Source organism: Nicotiana tabacum, chromosome 7 (genome assembly GCF_000715075.1).
Source record: "Nicotiana tabacum cultivar K326 chromosome 7, ASM71507v2, whole genome shotgun sequence".
Taxonomy (NCBI): domain Eukaryota; kingdom Viridiplantae; phylum Streptophyta; class Magnoliopsida; order Solanales; family Solanaceae; genus Nicotiana; species Nicotiana tabacum.
In genome coordinates this window covers 9,258,655-9,282,158 of record NC_134086.1, presented here as the reverse complement: position 1 = coordinate 9,282,158, position 23,504 = coordinate 9,258,655, and the positions used below count along the sequence as shown (strand labels likewise).

Below are 23,504 nucleotides of genomic sequence, written 5' to 3'. Positions count from 1 at the left end.
TCATTTGTTGAACTTGCATTAAAATCATTAATTTTAATGTATAGTAAAATGTTAAATCCCTTGTTTAAAAATTGAAACTCGTCAACAATAAATCTCCGGTTGGTATGACTTGTTGGTAAGACCGTGGCAAACACAATTCCAATTAAAGGTGCCAAACCTGACTGTGCCGGATAAATTTTTTATATCGGTTAATCAGACAGATACGACCCGGTAAGGTCATGTCAGTCAGGAACCGGTTAACCGGACTGGCTCAACGGCTAGTTCAGATTTTTTTTATAATGTTGACTGTTGGCAACGGTCAGCTGTCATTTTGATCGTTGCCTAACGGCTAATTTGCAAGAATAGCCCTTTTTGGGCATTTTTTCAAAAATAATACTTTTATTATTTACTAATTTAGCCCTTTGAAAAACTACAAATACGATAGCCACTACAAAATTACAATTATCAATTGAAGTGTGGTTACCATTTTTGTTAGGTTCAAGTTAAATCGTGCCTTGTGCTTCTAGAGTGCGCTCACATGTTTGGGAACACTTTGAGGTGGTAGAAGAAAATGAAGAAGTTCGCAAAGTAGAGTGCAAGAACTGTGGTCGAGTCTTAAATGTTTATCGAAAGTGGGAGGGCACAGGCTGTTTAAGGAGGCATATGAAGAGTTGTCTTAAGCGTCCTCCAGAAATTCGTATTTAAGTTGATTAGACAATTTGTGTTATTTTAAAAAAATTAGATTTATTTAAGCTTAATATTTTAGTTTGTTAGACAAGTTAATTTGAAGTATTATTATGTAATGAAAATATGAAATGAAAGCCTTTGAAGTTTGATCCTTACATATCAAGTTATCAACACTCCAGTATAAGACTTATACTATGAGTTATATTTTTTTCATTTTTATTGTATTATCTTAAATTCGTAATGAATTTTTCAAATATAATGTGTTTAAAGCCTTGAAATTTATTCAAACATTCTTTCTATACATTAGTTTTTAGTTTTTTATATTTTTACTTTATCTTAATATAAATTACAATTGTTATACAAAATACAAAAAAAAAAAAAAAATAGGCCTGGAGGGCCCCACCCATTAGGCCTGGAACTGTCCCGGTTCAATTTAGCATCAGGGAAGCCCAGAACCAGTAACCCTGATAAAAGATAACCGATAACTAGCCCCGTATCGAAACCGGACGATTCCCTTTTCCTCTACCCCCAACCGGTCTGGACCAGACCCTTGTGATATGCTTCTTTTAATTTATTTATTTTTGGGATAGTAAGATGTTAATATATCACTATGATCACAAATGGAGAAGTTGATCCAAAATCACATGAGACACCTATCCCTATAAAATCATTAATATCATTGGTCTACCGAAAATAATTTCTTTGCTTTTAGTAGGGGCAAAGTTTGTGTATACGCTATCCTCCTCATACCCCACTTATGAAAATACACTGAATTTTTTATTGTTGGTGGTCATGTGAAATCTTATTTGCAAGTAGTGCTCTTCCAGATCCGGGCAAGTTTGTTGTGTGTCTCTTTCTTTACAGGAATTTTTTTCTTCTATACAATATTTGAAATTTATTTACCAAAATTACCCTAATTTTATATGGGCATGGCAGTGGAATGGCATATATGATCATGAGGTTCTTTCTCTTGTTCCGAGATTAGAATACAAGATAGTAAGATGGGAGAAACCTAGTCTTAGTTGGGTTAAAGTGAACACTGATGGTAATGTAACAATCTGGTCGGTCGTTTTGAGTATTACAATCCAGTTTTCCCAATTACCGCTTTTTCTCTGTTTAGTTACAATTATGTGACTTGTCGGGAAAGTTTCGCAATGAATTGGAACACTTGGTTCCAAGATTTAAAACTTAAGTTGAAAAGGTTGACCGGATATTGACTTATGAGTAAATGACCCTGAAAAATTTTGCTAAGGAAATTAAGTTTTTGTGGTGCAGAGGTAGATTAATTAGTACAAAGGTAGATTTTGGGTTGAAGAATGCACCAAATTGTTAATAAAAAAATTTGGCAGAAAAAGGCGTTTCTGCTATCCACTTTGTGGCTGCAGAATCATTCTGCGGGCCATAGAATGGCCGCAGAGTAAGGAAGGACTGGGCAGGTTTGGATGCTATTTTGTGGCCGATTCTGCAATCGCAAAAGAAGTCAGCGGTCCGCATAGTGACCGCACATCCGGTTAGAAGATGCCCAGCTCCGAGGAATCATTTCACGGGCCTTAGAAGCATTATACGGTCACATATACGATCGCAGAGGATATTTCGGAACTTCATTTTTCTGATTTTATAACCCGACTCAACCTCGATATATATAGCCTTTGAAGCTCATTTTGGAGCAAAAATCTGACATTTTTAAAAGAGAAGGGAGAGTATTCTAGAGAGAGGAAGAAGCTCAAGTGCTTTGTTCATCAAGATCTTGTTCAAGTTTTGAAATCCAACAAGGAGATATCATAAGATCTTCACCCAAGAGGTAAGGTTCTAACCCTAGTCTTCAATTTCAAGTTTGGGTAAAGATGGGTGATTGGGAGTATGATTCTTAGGCGTGAGAGTATTATTTATACATACTAGTACCAATAAGGTTTGTGGGAAGATTGTTGAGTTCAAATGGGTAAAGATTGGGTTGAAAATGGTAGAAACCTTCAAAGATTTTAATTGATTTGAGAGTCGAGTTGATGTCTGAATTTGGTGAAATGTATGGTCGGACTCGTGGTTAGATGGGCATTCATATTCTGCAACTTTTGTTGGGTTCTGAGACGTAATCCCCACAGGCAATTTTTGAGTTAAATTTCAGATTTTGTTGGAAAATTAGTATTTTCTTCTGGAATTAATTCCTATAATTCATATTGATTGAATCGAATTAATTGTGACTAGATTCGAGGCATTTAGAGGCTGATTCGCAAGGCAACGGCATAGTGGAGTAAAGAACTACACGATTTGAGGTAAGTAACATTTTTAAACTTGGTTCTGAGGGTATGAATCCCTGAACTTTGTGTTATATCAATTATTGGAGGTGACACGCATGCTAGGTGACAAGACTGTGGGCGTGCACCATAGAAATTGTTACTTAAATAAATTCTGTAGAGTTGTAAAATTAAAGAATCATGTTGTTATCTGTGTATCATCCACTTTTTATAGAAATGAGCTGAGACTCGTATTAAAGATCATGTTTAGACTACATGCCGATATTTTGGGACCCATAGGGTTGTGTTGTTGTTGAATTAATTATTTTAAAATGTACATTTCATACTCAGTCATGTTTATCCATTGTGAGGATATTTATGGGATTGGGGTTGCCCGCCTGCAGCAGGCCATATCGGCTTTATATATTATTATTATTATTATTATTATTATTATTATTATTATTATTATTATTATTATTATGGGATCGGGCTGCACGCAGCAGGCCTTATAGGCTTTATTATTCTGGATCAAGGCTGCACGCCGCAGCAGACATTATTGGCTTTATTATTATATGCATCGAGGTTGCTTGCCTTCAGCAGGCCACATTGGCTTTATATCACGCTTGGCTGAAGAAGCCCCTCCAGAGTCTACACCCCACACAATGAGCGTAAATGATTATATATTCGGGATGGACTTCCCAAGGCATGGACTTGCCTTACTTATTTATTTATAATTGTGATGAATTTCCTGGACATGGATCTTGTTCTAATCATTTATATGTTTGGGGATAAATTACCCCAGGGCTTGATTGGCCTTATACAATACTGAGTGACTGACTGTCAGTCGATGTATACATATATATATGGGATGGATTTTCCCTGAGCTGGATTGGTCATATATAATACTGAGTGAACGAATAACTTGTAATCGTGAGTACACGAGGTTATCTACTGAGATGTCATACTCCTCATATCATTCATAATTGATCTGTTTTACTTTTACAGAGTTTAATTATTGAACTTGAAAGTATTCCTACATTTCTGTACTGTTATTTCTATACTAGACTGTACCTGTTGAGCTCGTCACTACTTTTAGCCCAAAGGTTAGTCTTGTTACTTATTGAGTTAGTTGTACTCATACTACACCCTACACCTCGTGTGCAGATCCAGGTACTTTTGGATGCAGCTGCTGCTAGAATTCAGATATCTACCTGTTGGAGATTATCGAGGTAGCTGCTTGGCGTCCGCAGACTTTGACTCTCTTCCTTTCAGTAATTGTATTGTTCTATATTTTAGACAGTATTTTTGTCAGTCAGATTTTATTATCATTTAGATGCTCATGTACTCAGTGACACCGAGTTTTGGGAATGTATTTTATGTCAGAAATTGTGAGATTTTTCTATGAAATTCAAATATTATGTTTTAAGTATTTAAAAGAAATGGTGTTTTGTTGAGACTGTCGACTTGCCTAGTATTGAGATAGGCGTCATCACGACAGGTGAATTTTGGGTCGTGACATAGTCAAAATGGGAGTGGTTCTGCTGGTGTAAGTTGATCATGGTGTATGCTCCACCAGTGAGGAGAGGTAGGGACTAACCGGAGGATTTCACATTGTTACAGAGAGGCGAACCAAGTCACTGATGCTCTTGCTAAGCGTGATGTGATAAATGAAGCTAAGTCCCGAAATTCTAAATTATATGCCAAACTGCTGAAGTCGCATTTGCAATCTTGAGTTGGCAAATGTGACCCATTGTCCGCAAAAGCGAACACTGCCAAACCCACCTTGAAGTCTTGGTTAGTTTAAAGTGAACACTATGTATATAGATAAAAATATTACGTTTTAGATGTATATAACACATATTGAATATCCTTTGTCGAAATTTTTTTCACTATTTTCAAATTTAAATATCCTTGGGTAAATTTCTAATTTCGTCATTGATGAGTACTGACTACTATGGGCTGCCATTTTTCTGCTGCTAGTAAGTAGTGCATTTAATTGGGATGCATTAATAGCAGAATTTTGTGAACCGGATTATTATAATTGATTAGACATCATTCATTCTGCAGTTGATGATTATTCAATTTGGCTGATGAGATCAAATATTGTTAACTGAAGTTTGTATACAACAGTCCTAGCCAATGTGCTATATATAGTTTTACTTACTTTTAGACGATTTTATATCGCAAACATGTTACATGTCAAACATATACTACTTCCGTTTACTTTTATTTGTCCATTTTAAATTTTTTACGCCCCTTAAAAAATAATAAATATAGTGTGTATTTTACCTTACAACCCCTAATAATGATAGCCTTTCAAAAAATCTTGGGAAATAAGTTTGAAAATTAATAGATAATGATAAGGTTAAAGTTGGAAAAAAAGATTGTCTTTCTTTTGATTTAGTATAATAGACAAGTAAATGTGAACGGAGAGAGTATTTGTATATCTCGGAAATTTCAATCGTGAATACTGGAGTTTTTCCTTCATATCATGTAAATAATTACTAATATTGTTAGTATTTATAAATTTTTTGTAACGTTAAAATGAGTGCAATTCGTGGAATTTTCTTGAAAGACTATAGCTAAGAAAAAAGTGGCGAGTGAAATTAATTATTATGCGTGCACGCTCATCCTCCCTTAAAATGTGAAGTTTTAACGATTAAATGGGTTTCCCTAATATATTATTCATTTGCAGTAGATAAAATATTTATAGCCTAAAATAGTTTAGTGGGCGTACGAACATAACAATTATAAAATTCCAGAGGAAAGTGAATATTTTTTTTCCAAGTAAAAATGATATTTGAAAATTAGAATTGTGTTTGGACATGAATACAATTTTGAGTTGTTTTTGAATTTTGAGTGATCTGAAGTGCAAATTTTGAAAAATAACTTTTTGAAGTTTTTTCAAATTTTTTGAAAAATTCCAAAATTATCTTCAAGTGAAAATAAAAAATTTCATGAACAAACATTGATTTCGAAAAAAAAGTTAAAAATTTTCGGAAAAAAAGTGAATTTTTCTTTATGCCCAAATGGACCCTTAATACATGAAAAGCTCAACCACCACGTTGTGAATACCCTAAATTGCATTTTTGTTTGACGGTTAGTTGTGTTTACTAATTATTCCAGGAGGAAATAACACTCTTTCTTGTGACATGAAATTAGGGGGAAAATATGGGTTTTTTGAGTTGTTTAACTTGAATCATACTCATATTTGTCATACTACTGAGGTTTGTTTTTGGAAAATACATGAAGATGGACCATGCATGTTGTTTGCAGGCAAATGTGTTCTCTTCAAATGGGGTGCTAACTCGACTAGGGATATTGCAAGTGAACCGGTAAGACATATTGCAAGTGAATCAGTAAAATATGTTGCAAAACCGGTGACACGTGTTGCAAGTCATGCATCAGTTAGATATGTTTCAAGTAAACCAATGAGATATGTTGCAAGTGAACCAATAAGATATGTTGCAAGTGAACCGGTGACACGCGTTGCAAGTGAACCGGTGACACGCGTTGCAAGTGAACCAATAAGATATGTTACAAGTGAACTAACAAAATATGTTGCAAGTGAACCCGTGACACATATTGCAAGTGAACCAGTGAGACATGTTGTAAGTGTAAGAACAAGACATGTTGCAAGCGAACCAATAAGACATGTTGCAAGCGAACCAACGAGATATATTACAAGTGAACCAATGACATATGTTGCAAGTGAACCAGTGAGATATATTGCAAATCCTTAGTAAATCCATAAAAATGTAGGATTTCTTTTCATGATATGAAGTTTTATGAAATTAATGAGAAAATTGATAGATTGAGTATAAAGATATGATACTTGTTATTTTGCTTGTTATTCCCAAGCTTCAAATCTCATTGGGGTTTATCTGAAAATGATTACATTCACATTAAATCTTTAGAACCTTGTATATCCTGATCATATAATAATTTCAGAACAAGGCCTCTCTTTTTTTAATTAGGAGAAGGCTTTTATTAACTAAGGGTTGTCTGGTTGGTTTACTCTGTCTTTATATTGACAAGAACAAAGTTACAAGAGAACAATTTTAAATTATAAAGGATCAAAACTGATTAAGAATATATTTAAAGGATCACATTATACCTGCCTTCAAACATAAGAAACATTTTAGTTATTTTCTCTTCTTTTTAATGTGAACCATTTTTGACAGGGAACCCATTTTTTACACGATTTCTTGGATGCTTCAAAAAACAAAAAAAAAAAAAAAAAAAAAAAAAGGACAAAATTAGGCCTAACTTGGCAAGTACAGTATACCTTTTTTTGTTGACAATCAATTAAATCACTTCATAAAAATTATTTTGCATAATATATTTTCATTTCTTAAATGCTTGAAACAAAAAGTAAGGGAAATTTAGGCCTTACTTGGCATGTATCACTTTTTTGGCTTTCCTTCTTTCATTTGGTTACTCTGATTTCTCCTATAATTGTTTGATTTATTTTCCTTCACGTGGTTGTCCTTCTCAATGATGGACAAGCAAAAATAATTGTAAGATAAAATTTTAGTACCGCCTTATACTTTATTTAGTAATTAATTTTGGGTAAGCTATTTCAGGATTAAAATAGTATTGGGATAATTTATACGCCTACCAGATGGTGGAATACTAATCTCAAAATAAGTTATCACAAAATAAAGCAGTAAAATTAACAATACCAAGATTAATACAACATACCAAACAATCAATAAGAAATAATAGCAGGATATATAATTAATCTCAGCATAACTAATCCTAGCATAACTTGTCTTCAAACCAAACGAACCCCGAGGAAATTGGAGGCCTAGCTAGGTATTACCAAATTGAGCGAGAATATCACATCCCTCGCTCCTTGTAGTACGAGTGCTATCTGATTTCAATATCCGAACATATCTCTATTGAAGAGAGTCTTGGAGTAATGGTAAAGTTTTCTCTGTATAATTTATAGGTCACGGGTCCAAGTCGTGGAAAAGCCACTAATGTTTGCACTAAGGTAGGCAGTTTACATTACACCCCTTGGGAGGCAACCCTTCTCCCAACCTCCTGAACATGAAATGCTTTGTGCATCGAGTTATGTTAAAGAGATGATTATGAGATTAGTGCAAACAATATATTGAAATAGTAGATTTAGTAGTGTGCTTTCTAGAGCCAACGACCCACTAAGACTAACCTATCTACAAGGCGTGAATACGAGATGTCAGCGAAATGATTGGCGGGGCAGAGGCTAGGGTTTCTTCCTTCCCACCGTGTCCTTCCTTGTGTATCGGAGAAATAATGTCTTAAGTGCATCAATTTTTCGAGAATCATTTTATATGTTATATACAAAAAATATAATTTTATACACTTTTGTGTCTATAAAATATAAATAGTTTTAACTGTGGGCTAAAAGTGAACTTTGCCCAATTATCTTGGCCGTACTAGAGTCATGATCATGGCTCCAGCAATTGTGGCAATTGACCCAAATATTTTCGCATGGCTACGAGGGCTTGTAAGCTTCACCTTATAATCAAGCTTAGGATAAAAAAAAATGTGCAAATTAAAAAATATTAGTGTCTCATCATTTGGGAATTCTTAATGATATGGGAATATTTTGGCTTGAATCTTGGTCTAGCAGTGAAGGATATGGATTTGAAGCTAATTAAAAAGGGTTCAACATATAATTTTGACAAGTATTTGGGAATTTCTTCTAGTGGCATTGATCTACGAGATCAATTTTTGCCAATATAATCGAATGATTCTATTCGGGGATCCCAAAATATGAAAATATGGTGCTTGTAATTTTGCTTTTTTCTTCCTTGTTGAATATGCCTTAAGCTTTATGCTCAATGAGTAATGATCAGTTTCAAATATCATTCTTTTTGTGTGAATTAGTCAAGATCGATGTCTAGATTTAAATTAGAAATTATGCGTAATTTGTCTCTAACTCAAGTATAATGAGCAAATTTATAAATATGGAGAGAAAGTCTTAACCTTTAAAATGCATCGCAAAGAGATACTTCCTATAGACGTGAGTAACATTTATGTTATATGGAGATAAACGAGCAAACGATTTTGTGACATGAGATTGGAAGCTCATTACACATTGAACATACAGCTTGGCATATCCATTCACATAATACCTGAATTTTCTTAATCAATTTCATAGAACATTAGTAAAAATTTCATGGATTTACTTAGGACTTCTCTTCAAAATGAAGGGTCCAGTTGTAGCATATCTCAGTTTTTCAGTTGCAATATGTCTAGTTGAAGGGAGTTTTTCTTTGACTTGGTGACTCAAACTGGGAAGAACTGTAGAGTTAGCATCCCATTTGAAGAGCACACATTTACCTGCAACAAACATGCATAATCCATCTTCATGTACATTCCAATAACAAAATACATCAAGAGTGACAAATGTTAGTATTATTCAAGTTAAACAACTGGAAAACCCATGTTTCTCCCCTAATTTCACGTCACAAGAAAGGGTGTAATCCCCTCCAGGAATAATGCTCCAAATGAATTCAGCATAATGATCTGGTGTCATTATGATTTCGTCGCGAGTCTCAATTCCATGTATATAACATCTTGCCGATGCTGTACTTGGAGTTTCATTTGTCGCAATAACCTCGAACGGGTAATCAACAGGGATCTGTGAATTAACTGATGAAAATGCTAAGAAACTAAGAAGAAGTAAAGTACTAAGTAGTGTGATGAGGAAGGCATGCTGATTTTGTTTCTTGTTATACTTGGTTTTCTTGTTATTGTTGGTCCAAATTATAGTGATTATTGTGTGTTCATATGGTTTTGGACAAAACTTCTTCATTAATGATTACAGAGATAAACAACTTCTTATTGAAACTGTTTAACCAGTCCTACCAAGAAGTCTTACCAACTTGGAGATTTTCTGTTGACTAGTTTCAATTTAAATTTACTTTTAGTATGAGCTTAGTAACTTTTGCCCCTTGTTGGAAAGTAGGAAAATTATGCTAAAAGAAGGGAAAACTGGTAGAAATTTGCATATCTTGTTCAGTTTAACAAAGCATAAAAGGAAGGTAATTAGTGTTCCTAATTGACAAAGTTCCATATTTTAGTGACACAAATGCATATTGTTGGAACACAAAGTTAATACCTGTAAGTTTTCAACTAACAGTCAAACAACAAAGCACTACATAATACATATGAACACATAGGCTGAAAAGAACTTATATTAATTGTTTACAAATGAAGTTGCATCACCTTTGTGGAGTTCATTTCTCATTACTGAGTAGTCGAAATGTTCATATATTATACTCTTTAGGCTAAAAACATTTAATCTACTGTAAATGAGACACAACTATATCAGGCAAGCCCATTTAATCTGGCATTTGGGCTAAAAATTTACCTCTTCTTAGTTTTCTTGAAGAGGAAAACCAAAATACCTCTTTGAACCTGCTAAAGTACCTATGCACTAACATAGTTTTTAAATAAATTAGATTCACTTTTGTCTCTTTTGATAAGGTTAAATTAGATTCCCAGAAATATGTTTGGGAAGAATAGTAGAGGTAGAACTATGACAGAAACGTAGATTCCGAGCTATATACCTTGATATGAATTAAAATCCTGTTATACATCCATAATGATACTAAGCTCACACAAATAATAATTTGCACTCGAGTTAAGGTTTACATCCAAGTGATACTTTAACACATTTATGAGAAACCTACATCAGCATTATACTAACTCCCCACTTCTGTTCAAATGTCTGAAAAATTCAGTGAGATAAATTAGGACATACTAATTCAAATGTTTTTTATAGAAACCATCTCCATAGCTGGAAAATTTACAGAGTGATTCCGAGAACTAGCAGCTGGCGTACTATTGAATGTAAACAGTATTATGACATTGATAAATCTTACCAAAATGAGTACAGACTACAGACACAAAGCAGGGAAGAAGTCATCTTCTGGAATATTTTCAGTTTGAAGTTACTGCACTCATTTGCTGCATAAGTATCTCTTCAACTCTATCCGCGAAGACTGAGATAGTCTGTCGTGAATTTGTATCCAACGAGTTTGCCACTTCCTAAAAACGTTAAATGAAGCAAAGGTCAGAAGGTCAAAAAACTTGAATCGTACCAAATCTGTCAAATAGTTTTCTAACTTTATGGTTGTACTAGACTCGTAACATCATAGAGACAATAGGCCAGCCTTCCCTTTCTTTCCACAAGAAAAACCACATTAGCATGAAATTTTGCATTCATATAAACCAATTCTAACCTTTTTCCTATCAATTGGAAAATGCTATGCGGACCATTTGAATACTTTAACCTATTATGCAGGAAATACCTAATATCAGAAAATTTGGACTTTAGTGAGCTAGCTAGGTCCCAACCAGCAGCACTATGTACTATCAGCACTGCACAATTATGTTTAACTAAAATGACCTTACATGTGAACAATCTGAATTAAATTCCCTTTTTTTATGGCGTGCTAGGTCCCAATCAGAATTGCATAGCATCACTACTGCACAATCATTCAACTGAAATGACCTTTCATGTGAAAACTCAGAATTTAAATTTTTTTTGTTTGATTGCATGCTTAACAAGCTTACTGGAAATCGGTATTGTTAGAGGCACGTGATACGGAAAGAAAGACTTCTCATTCTTTCAAACTAAAAGTTGATAAACTAGCTCAACACAGATGTTGGAGTCAAGCATGACAAGAGCTACATGTCCATATACATCAAATGTCAAGTGTGAAATCGATCTTCCCTTCAAGGCTGTCGCTTCATGGTGCACATTACCTCATTGTTTCCTTCTTTTTTAATTCTTAGAGAGCACTGAGAATTTGTAGTCATATTTTTCATTTCCCTTTAACCCTTACAGACCTTACAAATTCAGGTTAAATTACCATTCACGATGTAAATGTTACATCTATTATTGGTTAACAGTCCAAACCCAATTGAACTTTCAACAGTCAACACAAAACTTTCCAGCACTGATTTGAAACAGCTATAGTCTACCACAGCCCTACCAATGAACAACTTACCGCAACCTTGCAAAGGACGGTCAAAGGTATTTCTTTTGAGGAGTGACTTGAGCTCTTCAGAGACATCAGCGTTAAACCAGAGCTGGTTAGTGGCCAACCTTGAAGTGGCTTTATGAAAGCATCGATTCCACCAATCATATGAGCTACTATCATCTCCTCTCTATCCACGTATTCAAATGAATGCCTGTTTGATTTGAGTAGATATAAGTACATAATCTAAAAGAGATCAAATAAATGCGACATCAGACAACAAGAGAAAAAACACTCAACGCCACTATAAGATATATTTGTGGGGGGTTAATGAACGGCTTTTGTTAACTAGACAATATACGAACATCCAACATTTTAAATCTATTACCGGTGGCGTATCTACACTCCACATAGTGAACTTGGGTTCACGTGAACCCATGCTTACACCCCCAACTTCTATATAGTAGTGTATATAATTTCTGGGAACAAACACAATTGGGAACCATTGTCAAGAATGTGGTGCAATGATTATGAATTGGCAACTTCAGTGGAGCACTGGTTATGTTGGAAGTATGTTTAATTTGCTTTCAGGAGTAGGATCGATCTACCATACAGAACTTGTTCATTTTTAGTTTTATTTTCGTTTCTTTCAGTTCTTTCAAGTAATTTTTTTTCTAATCACTATTTCTTCCCAACCCCTGTCCCAGGAACTATATGTTTGGTAGTGGTGCACTGATCCTTTAGAAATCCCAGATCCACCACTGTCTATTACCTGCCATCAAACATAATCTGTCTTAGAAAGATCTCTAACACATGGGAAAACAACTCAAGATGTCATGTTAAGTGGTATGACCAATTCTTCTGACCAAACATCTCCGCACAGAGTAAATTCTCCATTTAATAGACCATTTATCAACTGGAAAACAACTCAAGATGTCATGTTAAGTGGTATGACCAATTCTTCTGACCAAACATCTCTGCACAGAGTAAATTCTCCATTTAATAGACCATTTATCAACTGGAATTTTGTTCCCCTTATCCCCTGTGTTCTGTGATGGTTCTCTGTGGGCCACTCCTTCATGGCAGCAACCCGGATATAATTCTGCTTCCTTGTTGATTTTGTATTGATCTGTTCCTTTCCACACGAACTTCGAAATTTATTGGCAATGTTCTCCATCCCCCATCTTGAAATACTTCTGAGTAATGATCGCTAATTTTCTGCTCTCTTGTGTCAGCTTGACGTGTGCATACCCATTGTATCTGTTAAAGTTATTGAAATTTTCGTATGTATAAATTTTATAGCTTTTCGCCACCTTCTGAAAAATTCTCTGGTCCCTTCTAAAGTCAGGACTAGGATTTTACATGTTCACCCTTATTCAATTTATGAAGCTTCTCCTCCTTTCATCACATTCATACAATTTAGCACATCTTCTTCTACTCCATTAATTTCAAAGCATTCCGCAGCGATAGGAAGAATGACTTCCTTAACATGATATCAATGTAAATATAGACTTTGATCACCTTTCCATAGCTGCAGAGTAGGCTTATGTTACTCATTGATCTAATCTATTACTCACATTAAGATTCTGATCAATGATTTCTGGGAGAATATCGTGTATAAACTGAATCTCACTCTCTCTCTCCCTCTCAACACGAATAGAGGAAGACAAGAATATTTAACAGCCAAAGATATAAGAAAATAATTAAGAAAAGTTGTACTCCATCTACCACTTCAGATTCCATTACATAGTTAAGTCACAGTTATGAACTCCACTTTGAACTCTTAAACAGTTTCATATTTATCCCAATAGCCCACTTACTAAACCACCCATTCAACACAATATTGCAGCGCTGCTCCTAAGCCATAAACCCCTCAACGAGATGCACATGATAAAAATCCATCCCTTGCTTCTTCTCAGATATCTCACATACCAGCATAACTCACACCTTTTTCAGTAGAGCAGAATTTTCCAACTACTCTTGAGATTTAATTCTGTGACTTACTTGAATTGAGCTGTTTTAGTGTGTTATTAACAAGTTGCATCTTGTGCTGCTCATCTTAAGACTTGTAATTCCTAAGATAGGCCCCATGCCACACTCCTTAATTTTGTCCTTCGGAAGCAACGAAAACCCGTTTGATATGTAATAAAAGCACGGAAAACAAGACGTAGCTCTCCCTCTGTAGCATACAAGCAGTGCATCCGAAGGTACAAATAAATCATCTGTTGGAGGGCGTCTTTTTATTTAGGTGTAACAAACATGATCAATGCACCAGAAACTGATGAATTAAGTGCTAAAATCATGATTAACACAATTGGGGGGGAAGCTCAACAACAACTCTGCAGAAAGATCTAACTCAAATTGCATGCATAAAGAATAAAATAAGGACTAACCTTGCATTATTTGCGCTCTTCACCAAAAATTGCCTTAATGTGCAAAGAACAATTCGATCTTGCACCCTTCTAACCAACCACTCCAAAAAACATCTATTTTCAAGAACTGCCACAGAATAGGCCTGTCTGGAAGCAGTGGCACTGTGTGAGTTTTCATAGTAGCAAGATTAATATCGAATAAACCACAGATAGATCAGGCTCTAACTTAAAAGAGTTTTTGGTCCATCTATCTTTCAGGAATTGGAACTTCTCATTCAGTCTTTACTTAGGCCAAGATAAAACTCTTCATATCTAGAGAGCTTCATAACTTATACTTCTAAAATACTTTTTGCAACAGAGGACATTTAACCCAAGGATTTATTGTTAAACATGAGTGCAAATTAACCAAAACTTGGACAATGATGTCAGATTAGTCTAATCCATTGAAAGAAAGAGCTCGCCACTAGCCAAAACAATGTCAATGAGCATCTTGCCCTAAACATATATCACGTAAAAAATTTATTGTATGAAACTCATTGAGCATGCACACTTTAACATAGTGAAACTTGCAAAATCTATCTGTACTCATGCTGAGCTGCTGAGTTCATAGTTGCATCGAACAGGAAATAACCCTGAAAAGTTACATGGGGCCTCACGTACATATTCCAAGATCATGTTACAAATTACTTCCAAAATAAAAAGAGAATATGAATTACTCTGCAAAAATCAACTAAAACTTCGCATCAAATTTTACTTTAAATACTAAAGGATAAATTTTTATGCTCAGGCATCAAACAAATGAATATTTCAGTGCTTTTATATAAATTTACACATGCCAAAAAAGACCACTACAGTGTAAGAGAAATATGAAAAGGAAACACACCTGAAAGATTTTGCAGCATCAGTTATTTCACTTATATATACATCATTTGGGAAAATCTGAAGAGCATCACCAAGAAGTAGATTAAGGTTACAATAGATCAGAAATGGCAGCTTTATATCTTAATGACCAGTAAAAACTACATAAACGGTCAGTTCAACAAAGAAAGAAAATCAAAGCAGCTTGCAGGTAAAGCAATGAGACAGTCGGTTGAGCACTCAAATATACTGGATAACACGAAATGATAGATTTTTCAACTTCTGCACATGGCTTGTTGTATCTCATCTAACATACTCTTCATAAGCACAAAAACGAATTGTCTTAGCCTAATTTGTTTCAATACTTCAACACCAGCCATATTTAGTCTTTGACTGTTTGCTACAGAATATCCGTTGCCAATGTATCAAAAAGCGGCCACGTATTTTAATTTGTGGCAGATATGGAGAAGGCTAATAAATCTACTTTGAGCTAATGTCCTGTCATGAGAGGTTAAGTGTAGCTTAGATTTTTTTTCTGTGACATGCTAGCATTCCATGCTTATAAAGTTATGCCACTATATACTCTTTTGAAATATCATCTCGTCAGTAGAAAGAAAATTGAGTTATTCATAATTTTTATGTCACAAACTGCTGATAAACTATACCTCGGCATGTTTTAGCTCCTTGGTTCCGTCCATCAGTTCAATTAACAACTCATGATTCTTCTCTGGTGTTTCAACAACATCAACTATATTTTGGTTATGCAACAAGCTTTCTAAGTTTGGGATAGAAGTTCTCAAAGATAATCTGATGCAGTTCCCCTCAAATTCAACTATCTTAAGACCAGAACATGCATCTTCAAACTCCTCCATAGCCTCAAGCCTGATTATATTGTAAAATTAAATGCACCAAAATTAGATAAGAGAGAGCACAGAGAACTATGCAAAGTTTATTTTGGAAAATACCTGTTGAAAGTATTCTCGAGATCTTGCAATGACTTCAAATTCATTTCGCTCTCCTCAAGCTGATTGCCTAATTCTAAGATCTACATATAAACGGAGTAAAACGATGAGCAAAAGGGGTATCCTTCAGTTTTCTTTTAAAGAAATAACGGAGCAACAACAAATATGCTTTGGCAGTTCGCCAGTAGAAAGGTTGTTATACAATGTGATAACTGAGACCACCAATAGATTAAAAAATTATTGATGCATCAGCAACTTCTTTTTTTATACAAGTAATATTAATGTATCAGCAACTGACAGCAAGATAACTGATTTTTCTCAATAAGAACGTGCTCAAATTGTAAGGCCGAAACTGCATTTAGATAATGATATCTAGCTAATCTAAGTTGTCTTGAAATACTGAAAAGCTGTAAGAACCTTAAAGTTATATTCCACAGATGTATTTGACAAGTTTCCATTATCTTCTCCAGTTGTCGAACAAGCAAAATTTGCCAGTACTCTTCCTTGTTCAAGTCCCTAATATATAAAACATAAAATACAATAAGTCTAACAATAACGAGCATTTGAGCAAAGTTAGGAGAACTAAGAAAGAGAGGAAGCATGATAAAATTGACACATTAGACTTGACAAGTAAAAGAGAAGAAGATAGAAAAAGGGCAAGAAATTGTTCACCAAGCAAGAAAAACTCAACTTCTGATAAAAGTGAAACTTTCTCTAAGGCAGTTTGATCAAAATTAACTGCTTCAGCAGTATAGCAAAAGTATCCATGCTAATCTTCCACTTAAAAGATTCCATAATTGACAACTTACCATTATTTTTCAAATGGAAAGAGCACACAGTAGAATTATGTAATGATTGCAACTGGAAATAAGTGAGACACATAAAGCTAATGAATTGTCCCTTCCAGACCCCATAAAGAATATGCAAGTTCCAATTATGCAATTCATTAGCTGTTGGTCAAATTTTAAGTTTCTTGCCACAATATTCTTCACATAGAACTTGAAACTGCAGAGGCGACTCACTACCAAATAGAAGGCAAACACAAACTTTCTTTTTCACTCATTTTCTTAAGAACATAAACACAACTTTTGAACTTACTTCCAGCTAAATAAGAGATATTAAACAAAAATCAATGGGCAGGAAAAGCTAAAAATTTAGAAGTCCCTGCTTCTTAACGTTTGTTCCATTTCACATTCATCACTACTAATCATGCCGAGAAAATTGATCCCAAAGCATAAAACAGGCTATCTTCCACAACACCTCCATGTGTTTTCAGACTTCTCCCATTATTCATAGAATTTATAGGAAGCTAGTGAGGAAAATAATTTATTCATTTCTAAGTATCCCCAGACTCTTGCATTCTGTTGGTATTAGGTTTTTATGACTACTTGTTGTTTCTTTCATTTGGGCCATCTTACTATCTTGTTGTTATATATGTTGCTTTTACATAGCTTTTCGGTGTTGTCCCTTTTTGTTTTTCTTTTCATTAATCCGGTGCTTATGCGTTCTTGAGCTAAGGGTCTATTGGAAAGAGTCTCTCTATCTCCATCTCTACAAGGCAGGGGGTAATGTCTGCATATACGCTATACACTACTCTTCCCAGACCCCACCTATGTTGCTCAGACTCTCCAAAAGTGTTGTCGTACCCATGTCGGATCCTCCAAAAATGCACTAAATTTGGAGGATCCGACACGCACCCACCAATATTTTTGAAGAGTCCAAGTAACATAGGACCCCACTATGGGATTATACTGGGCATGTTGTTGTTGTAAGTATCACCAAACTTCTACATGTGTTTTCTTATCAATGAAACAACCAAATTTATCCACCATGTCACCAAATAAGAATGATGATCCCACTTTGTATCTTCATGGAAGCATTATCATGAAAACTCTGCGCTTATGTGCTCCCTATAAATGGAAGATATGGTAAACATGCAACAGAAATGAAGTCCATTACCGCCAAACAAGCTTGAAAAGTTATCAAAAACTTATGCACTACCATAAATAATTGCCAACTTCAATATAGAATAAGATCACACGGAAGAGATAGAAATTATCATAGTTTACATTCTTCCACCCACCTGCGGTTTATTTGGTATTTCACCTTTAACATTTTAGTTCAGTAGCTACACGAACAAGACAGCCAAATACCATAAAACTATAGCATGTCCAGTTTCCTAAGGAACCAACAAGTAGACGTGTCTACTAAACCTGCAAGCAATCCCCCTCAAACCCTCCCTAATCAACACTCAGTTTATATATAAGTAGAATCAGGGGATAATAGTAACACACCTGTGATTCAATGAGCTCCAAAGAACAACTTAGGCCTTCAATCCCGTCCACCAATTTGCTATAACCTACAGACAGAGTAAACATATCAAAATCAGAGCTCAAGCAATGTCTTATTAGCCCCACATAAATCTGAATTTTCCAAAACCACCATGAATTCTCAGCACCTTCAACATATTCCCTTGAAAGCCCCTCAATTTCATCTGCTATTTTTGCATTTTTAGCCTCCTCTGTGCTTAGCTCATTCTTCAAATATTCCCAAAATTCATCTGAAGTTGCAAAAACGAGGTTTAAATGGAAGATAAAGGTCCCTCCAAAGATATATGTGTGTGCGTGTGTGTTATAGTAAGCTCCTTCCAAACATATATGTGTATGTGTGTGTAAGTGTCTGTAATACATCGATACACACACACATGGAGCAAAAAAAAAAAGATATGAACAGCTCTTCTTCTACCTATATCCTGATCAGACGAGAAGTTGATCTCTGAGGCATCATACAATAATTGTTCCACTTTGCTCTGCAAAATCATACACAGTGAACAAACACGGCATTGACAGAAAAATATAGTGAACTTTTCAAGCCGTCAAAGAAAACAAATCAAATTAAAAAAGAAGAACCTCTCTTGGTCCCAATTTATTCATTCATTGTCTCTTATAGAGAGTCAACTTGATCATTTTCGGAGCTAACATGTTTGGTATGGTTAGAAATGTCTTGTTTGATGAAATCATTTTTCATTGTTTGGTTATCTTAAATAGTGAACAATGTTTTCTTCAATGAATTGGTATTTTCAGAATATACCAATTCAGAATGATTTTCAGTTATTATTACAAATACAAGGCCTGACAACTTATTGTGTGAATTGGTATTTTCAGAATATACCGTGCATATGATCTGCTGATATTCATTGCTACTTGGTTGCTTTATCTTCATTGTTCCTTGAGCCGAGGGTCTATCGGAATCAGCCTCTCTATCTCTATGAGGTAGGGGTAAGGTATGCGTATACACTATCCTTCCCAGACCCCATTTATGAGATCAAACTGGGTTTTTTGTTGTTGTTGTTTTCTTCAATGAAAATGATTTCCACATAAAAGTGGAAAATGGCTTCTTTAGCTTATGACAAAAGTCATTTTTCTTTCCAAATATCCCAACTCTTACTCCATGTTACTTGTTTCAATAACTCTAGACATTGTTTTCAAACCTTTAATATTCAAAAATATATCCAACTAACACTAGAAAATAATCCAGAACATTTTCCTCAACCAAATGCACAACTGAAAACAGTTAACTTATTTTCCTTCAAGCTATATACACTGACAGTGTAAAGAAATTTTTAAACCACCAGTATAATTTAACCTATAGGTTAATCACCTTTTATGCTAGTTAACAATCAATATTGTTAATAGAATTACCTCCAATGTTCTTTTAAGTGAGTTGTATGAATTTTTTTTACAGTGTCAGAACTTAAACTCTTAAGATATTTAGTGTGTGCTTGGTATGGAGGAAAATATTTTCAAATTTTCTCATGTTTGATTGGTCAAAATATATTTTATAGGAAAACAACTTCCTGAAATATCAGGAAAATAACTTCCCTAGTGAGAGGAGGGAAAACAAGTTATATAAGTGGCATTCCACATTCATTGTCTCCTCCCATCCCCCAATGCATCACCCTTCACCCTTGAACACCCAACCCCTCCTCCTCCTGCCCTGCCCTTGCCCCAACCCCAACCCCAACCCCCCCCCCTCTTCCCCGACCCAACCCCGAACCCATGACCCCCCACCCTCGACCACACCCTAGACCCCATAGTATTTGCCTAAACTCTATATAAATGCTCTTGGCACAATATTTTCTTCTCACTTACCAAACAACAGAAAATAAGTAAGAAACCACTTTACACATTTTCTTCATACTAAACAAACCCTTAGAAACTACAATAACTGCAAATTCTAATATCAAAATGATAAACGAGTATGCTCAATTAGTCAATTTAACCTGACCAACTTCTGGAGCTAAATCACACAAATGTTAACACAATACACTCATTTTTAACTAAATTTTGAATTTCTACAAACTATCCATAAAGCAGTAAAAAAAAAGTGCTACAAAGCTCGAGAATCTTCCAAAATTCTCTTATTTTCTTTTATATTTACCTTAAATTGAAGTGTAGAATCTTCCAGTAATTTCTTCAATTCTAAATCGCAGGACTCTGGATCTTCAATACAACTTCTTTGAATATCTCTAAGCTCTTGAATATTTCTATTATAACCATAATATTCAAAAAAAAAATATCAGAAATACGCATAAATAAATTACTGTATCTTGAAATTGAGAAAATAAAAAATAAGAAACCTGCGAAGAGAATCAACATCATTGTGACTTGCATTTTCCATTTTTTGTCTCGAATTTGTAGCTGTCACTGATTTTTTCCTTCCATTTTTTTTTTTTTTTTTGGCTGTAATTCAAACTCCCGCCATTGTTATACGGGTTTTGTCATTTGTGGTTGTGTTGAAAATAGAAATATGGATCAGTAAGTTAGGCCCATTTATAAGCCCACGACATTTGGGCCCAACATGCTCTCTATTCAAAGAAGAAAAAGGCAAGTTACACATTTAGCCGGTCGGTCAAAACTAATTACATTAGCTAGCCAAATATTCAAAAAAATGTGTATATTATATGTTAATATACAAAAAATATATAATTCATAGGATTTTATTTTTTGGAGCAATAATGTGTAGTTTTCCCACGAACAAGTGACATCAAGTAGCTTTGAGCACTCCTATAGTAGTAATGTACTCCCTACGATCCACAGTAAGTGATTTTTTTAATGTTTTCACACAAATTAAGAAATCTCCTTTAACATTAATTAATAGTAAAATTAACCATATTAACTTTTACTATCTCTTCACATAAATACTCCTAAGTCCTAATACATATTCCAACACTATTTACTCCAAGGGCAATGTTGGGAAAAAAATTAATTCATTCTTAAAATTTTAATAAGTCAGAAATTTTGGATCACAAAATATTACTTATTGTGGACGGAAGAGTATTTTTTAAAAATTATTTAAGTTTAGTCAGTTTTTGACAAACTTTATATCTGAGTTCTAAAGGTAGAGCCTCCTTCATTTTAAAGTTTGAACATAATTGAAAAGGCCAAATTAAGAGGACATGTGGGACTAATTTTAAGGCATTGTGTCTTTGGTTGAGTAAAGAGTCACTAATAAACTTCTGGTTCAAACCAATAAAACTAATAAAACAAGTGTTTATAGCTCGTATTTGCCTTAATTATGTAAGAAATTGTAGTTTTTTTACCTTGTTTTATTAGTGAAATAATTATTCGCGGTATTTTATAGCAGCACTTTTCTTTTAGTTATCTCTTATTCATTATTTATTGTACAAATGGATCATATATTCAAGGAGGTTGACTTTAATACCTTTAGCAACTTTCCAAGGTTGGAAAGCAATATGTGTACTACAAATTTATCGTACCTAGGGGTGGGCGTTCGGGCAGTTCGGATTGAATATGAAAATTTCGGTTTGGATTTTCGATTTTCGGATTGAAGAAATGACAATCCAAATTCAATCCAAATATGCTCGGATTGAATCGGATTTTTAAGTTCGGTTTCGGATTAATGGGTTTGGATATTTTGAATTTTCGGTTTTGAGCTTATAAGTGGAGATGTTTCTTCTTTTACATAAATGAATATCCAAACGAAGTACGTTAAATTGCATGAAAAGTTCATCATTCTCAGCGCAATCATCCAATTAAAGTATTCAAGTAATAAAATTATTATTAAAGAAATACAATAGAGACATTAACACGGTTAATAAGAAGTAACAATAGTAAAATCATGTCCAAATAGAAAGTCTTCTAACAGTAACTTAGTAATTAATATTAAATATACGAGATATTATCTAATGGTAGGATATTGAACATATTACTATTTGCGTATGGATAATGGACTAAATATAAAGTATAAAAAAATTGGATTTTTGGATATCCAAAAATTTGAAGTACCAAATCCAATATCCAATCCGAAATCCAAAAATTTTAAAAACTAAATCAAAAATCCAATCCGTAATCTAAAAATCCAAAGCAAAAATCCCAAAAAGTCAAATTTTAGTTCGGATTTCGGGTTTTCCCAAATTATGCCCATCCCTAATCGTACCTAAGATAATTAAAATAAGAAATAGTGACAAATTGTATTACAAATATAATAGTTGGAATTAGAGATAAGTTAAATTCTAGCTTTGGAAATTCAATATTTTCATGGTCTCCATAAGCATATTTTGCAGCTGATATTGGGAAATATAATTGTGGACATGTTTTTAATATTTCAATAATTACGCCTCAATTCTAACTTAGTTATATTAACAATCCTAGAAAGAAGAAAAAAAACCAGTTGGGTTCTTTACCGATTACACTAAATTAATCTCATGCCTTTAAATTAATGTCACACTATTGCAAGAATTTTGATCACTTTGGTAACATATACCTATTTTATCTATGTTTTATAGTTTTTAATAGTACTTAGGTTTTTCTTACAAATTATATACATTGCTCCTTAGAAGGTTCTCATTTCATTATTAGTACATTCAAATAAGGAATTCAATTACATCATTTCCTTTTTTTTCCCTCTCTTCTTCTTTCTCCTTTTTTTTTTTACATCAAGGTCCCTAAATCTACGTGCAGAATCTCCATTTTCTCTCTTTTCACTATTGCCGAGAACTTTATATTACTAAACAAATATTAATTGCATCGTTCATTTACTGGGAGACTGGATAAAACTGAAAATGAAGAAACATTCAGATAGTTGCCAGAATTATTCGCAATGCCATTCAATTAAAAAGTTTGAAGCTTTGAATTTGATATTCATAGTTTCAGATTTTGTGATTTATTTGGATTGGATATTTGTGATGACCCGATAGGTCCTCTAGAGTTTTAAACCCTGATTCCGTATTTTGAGACCTCAAATACCTTATTTTAGCTTTCATCGATTTGCGTGTGCAGTCCGGGTATTTTTTTCGAAAAGCATTTAGGTTAAAAATTGATAAAATATGAAATATAGGCTTAAAAATCTATTTGAGTTGACTTCGCTCAATGTTTTGAGCAAACGGATCTGAATCCATGTCTTAACAGTCTT

General features: G+C 34.2%; 1 protein-coding gene across 4 annotated transcripts; it reads right to left on the bottom strand.

Moving 5' to 3' along the window:
• Positions 1-9,098: 9,098 nt before the first annotated feature.
• On the bottom strand, positions 9,099-20,868 carry LOC107819686 (uncharacterized). 4 transcript variants are annotated; one of them, XR_001655765.2, is made up of 13 exons: positions 20,710-20,868; positions 20,511-20,616; positions 18,816-18,879; positions 18,529-18,630; positions 18,365-18,429; positions 16,488-16,586; positions 16,074-16,153; positions 15,774-15,990; positions 15,134-15,189; positions 14,272-14,397; positions 11,909-12,092; positions 10,778-10,943; positions 9,099-9,230 (listed from the first exon to the last, which is right to left on the bottom strand). XR_001655765.2 is itself a non-coding variant. In XM_016645824.2 (12 exons), the coding sequence occupies exons 1-12, from the start codon at positions 20,748-20,750 to the stop codon at positions 10,836-10,838; spliced, it is 1,248 nt and encodes a 415-aa protein (XP_016501310.1). In that variant the 5' UTR covers positions 20,751-20,868; the 3' UTR covers positions 10,463-10,835. The 4 variants fall into 4 exon arrangements, 2 of the variants coding, with proteins under 2 accessions (XP_016501310.1, XP_075113029.1); XR_001655766.2 differs by lacking the exon at positions 9,099-9,230 and adding an exon at positions 9,394-9,531; XM_016645824.2 differs by lacking the exon at positions 9,099-9,230 and having other exon boundaries at positions 10,463-10,943.
• Between the last annotated feature and the right edge of the window lie 2,636 nt (positions 20,869-23,504).

Bases quoted from the DNA above. Each gene is read 5' to 3' on its own strand.
- LOC107819686 (XM_016645824.2), bottom strand. From the start codon at position 20,750: ATGGAAAATGCAAGTCACAATGATGTTGATTCTCTTCGCAG. The intron at 18,631-18,815 runs GTAGAAGAAGAG...TTGCAACTTCAG, and splicing joins CTCGTCTGATCAGGATATAG to ATGAATTTTGGGAATATTTG. The intron at 15,190-15,773 runs GTATAGTTTATC...GATGCTCTTCAG, and splicing joins AGGAGCTAAAACATGCCGAG to ATTTTCCCAAATGATGTATA.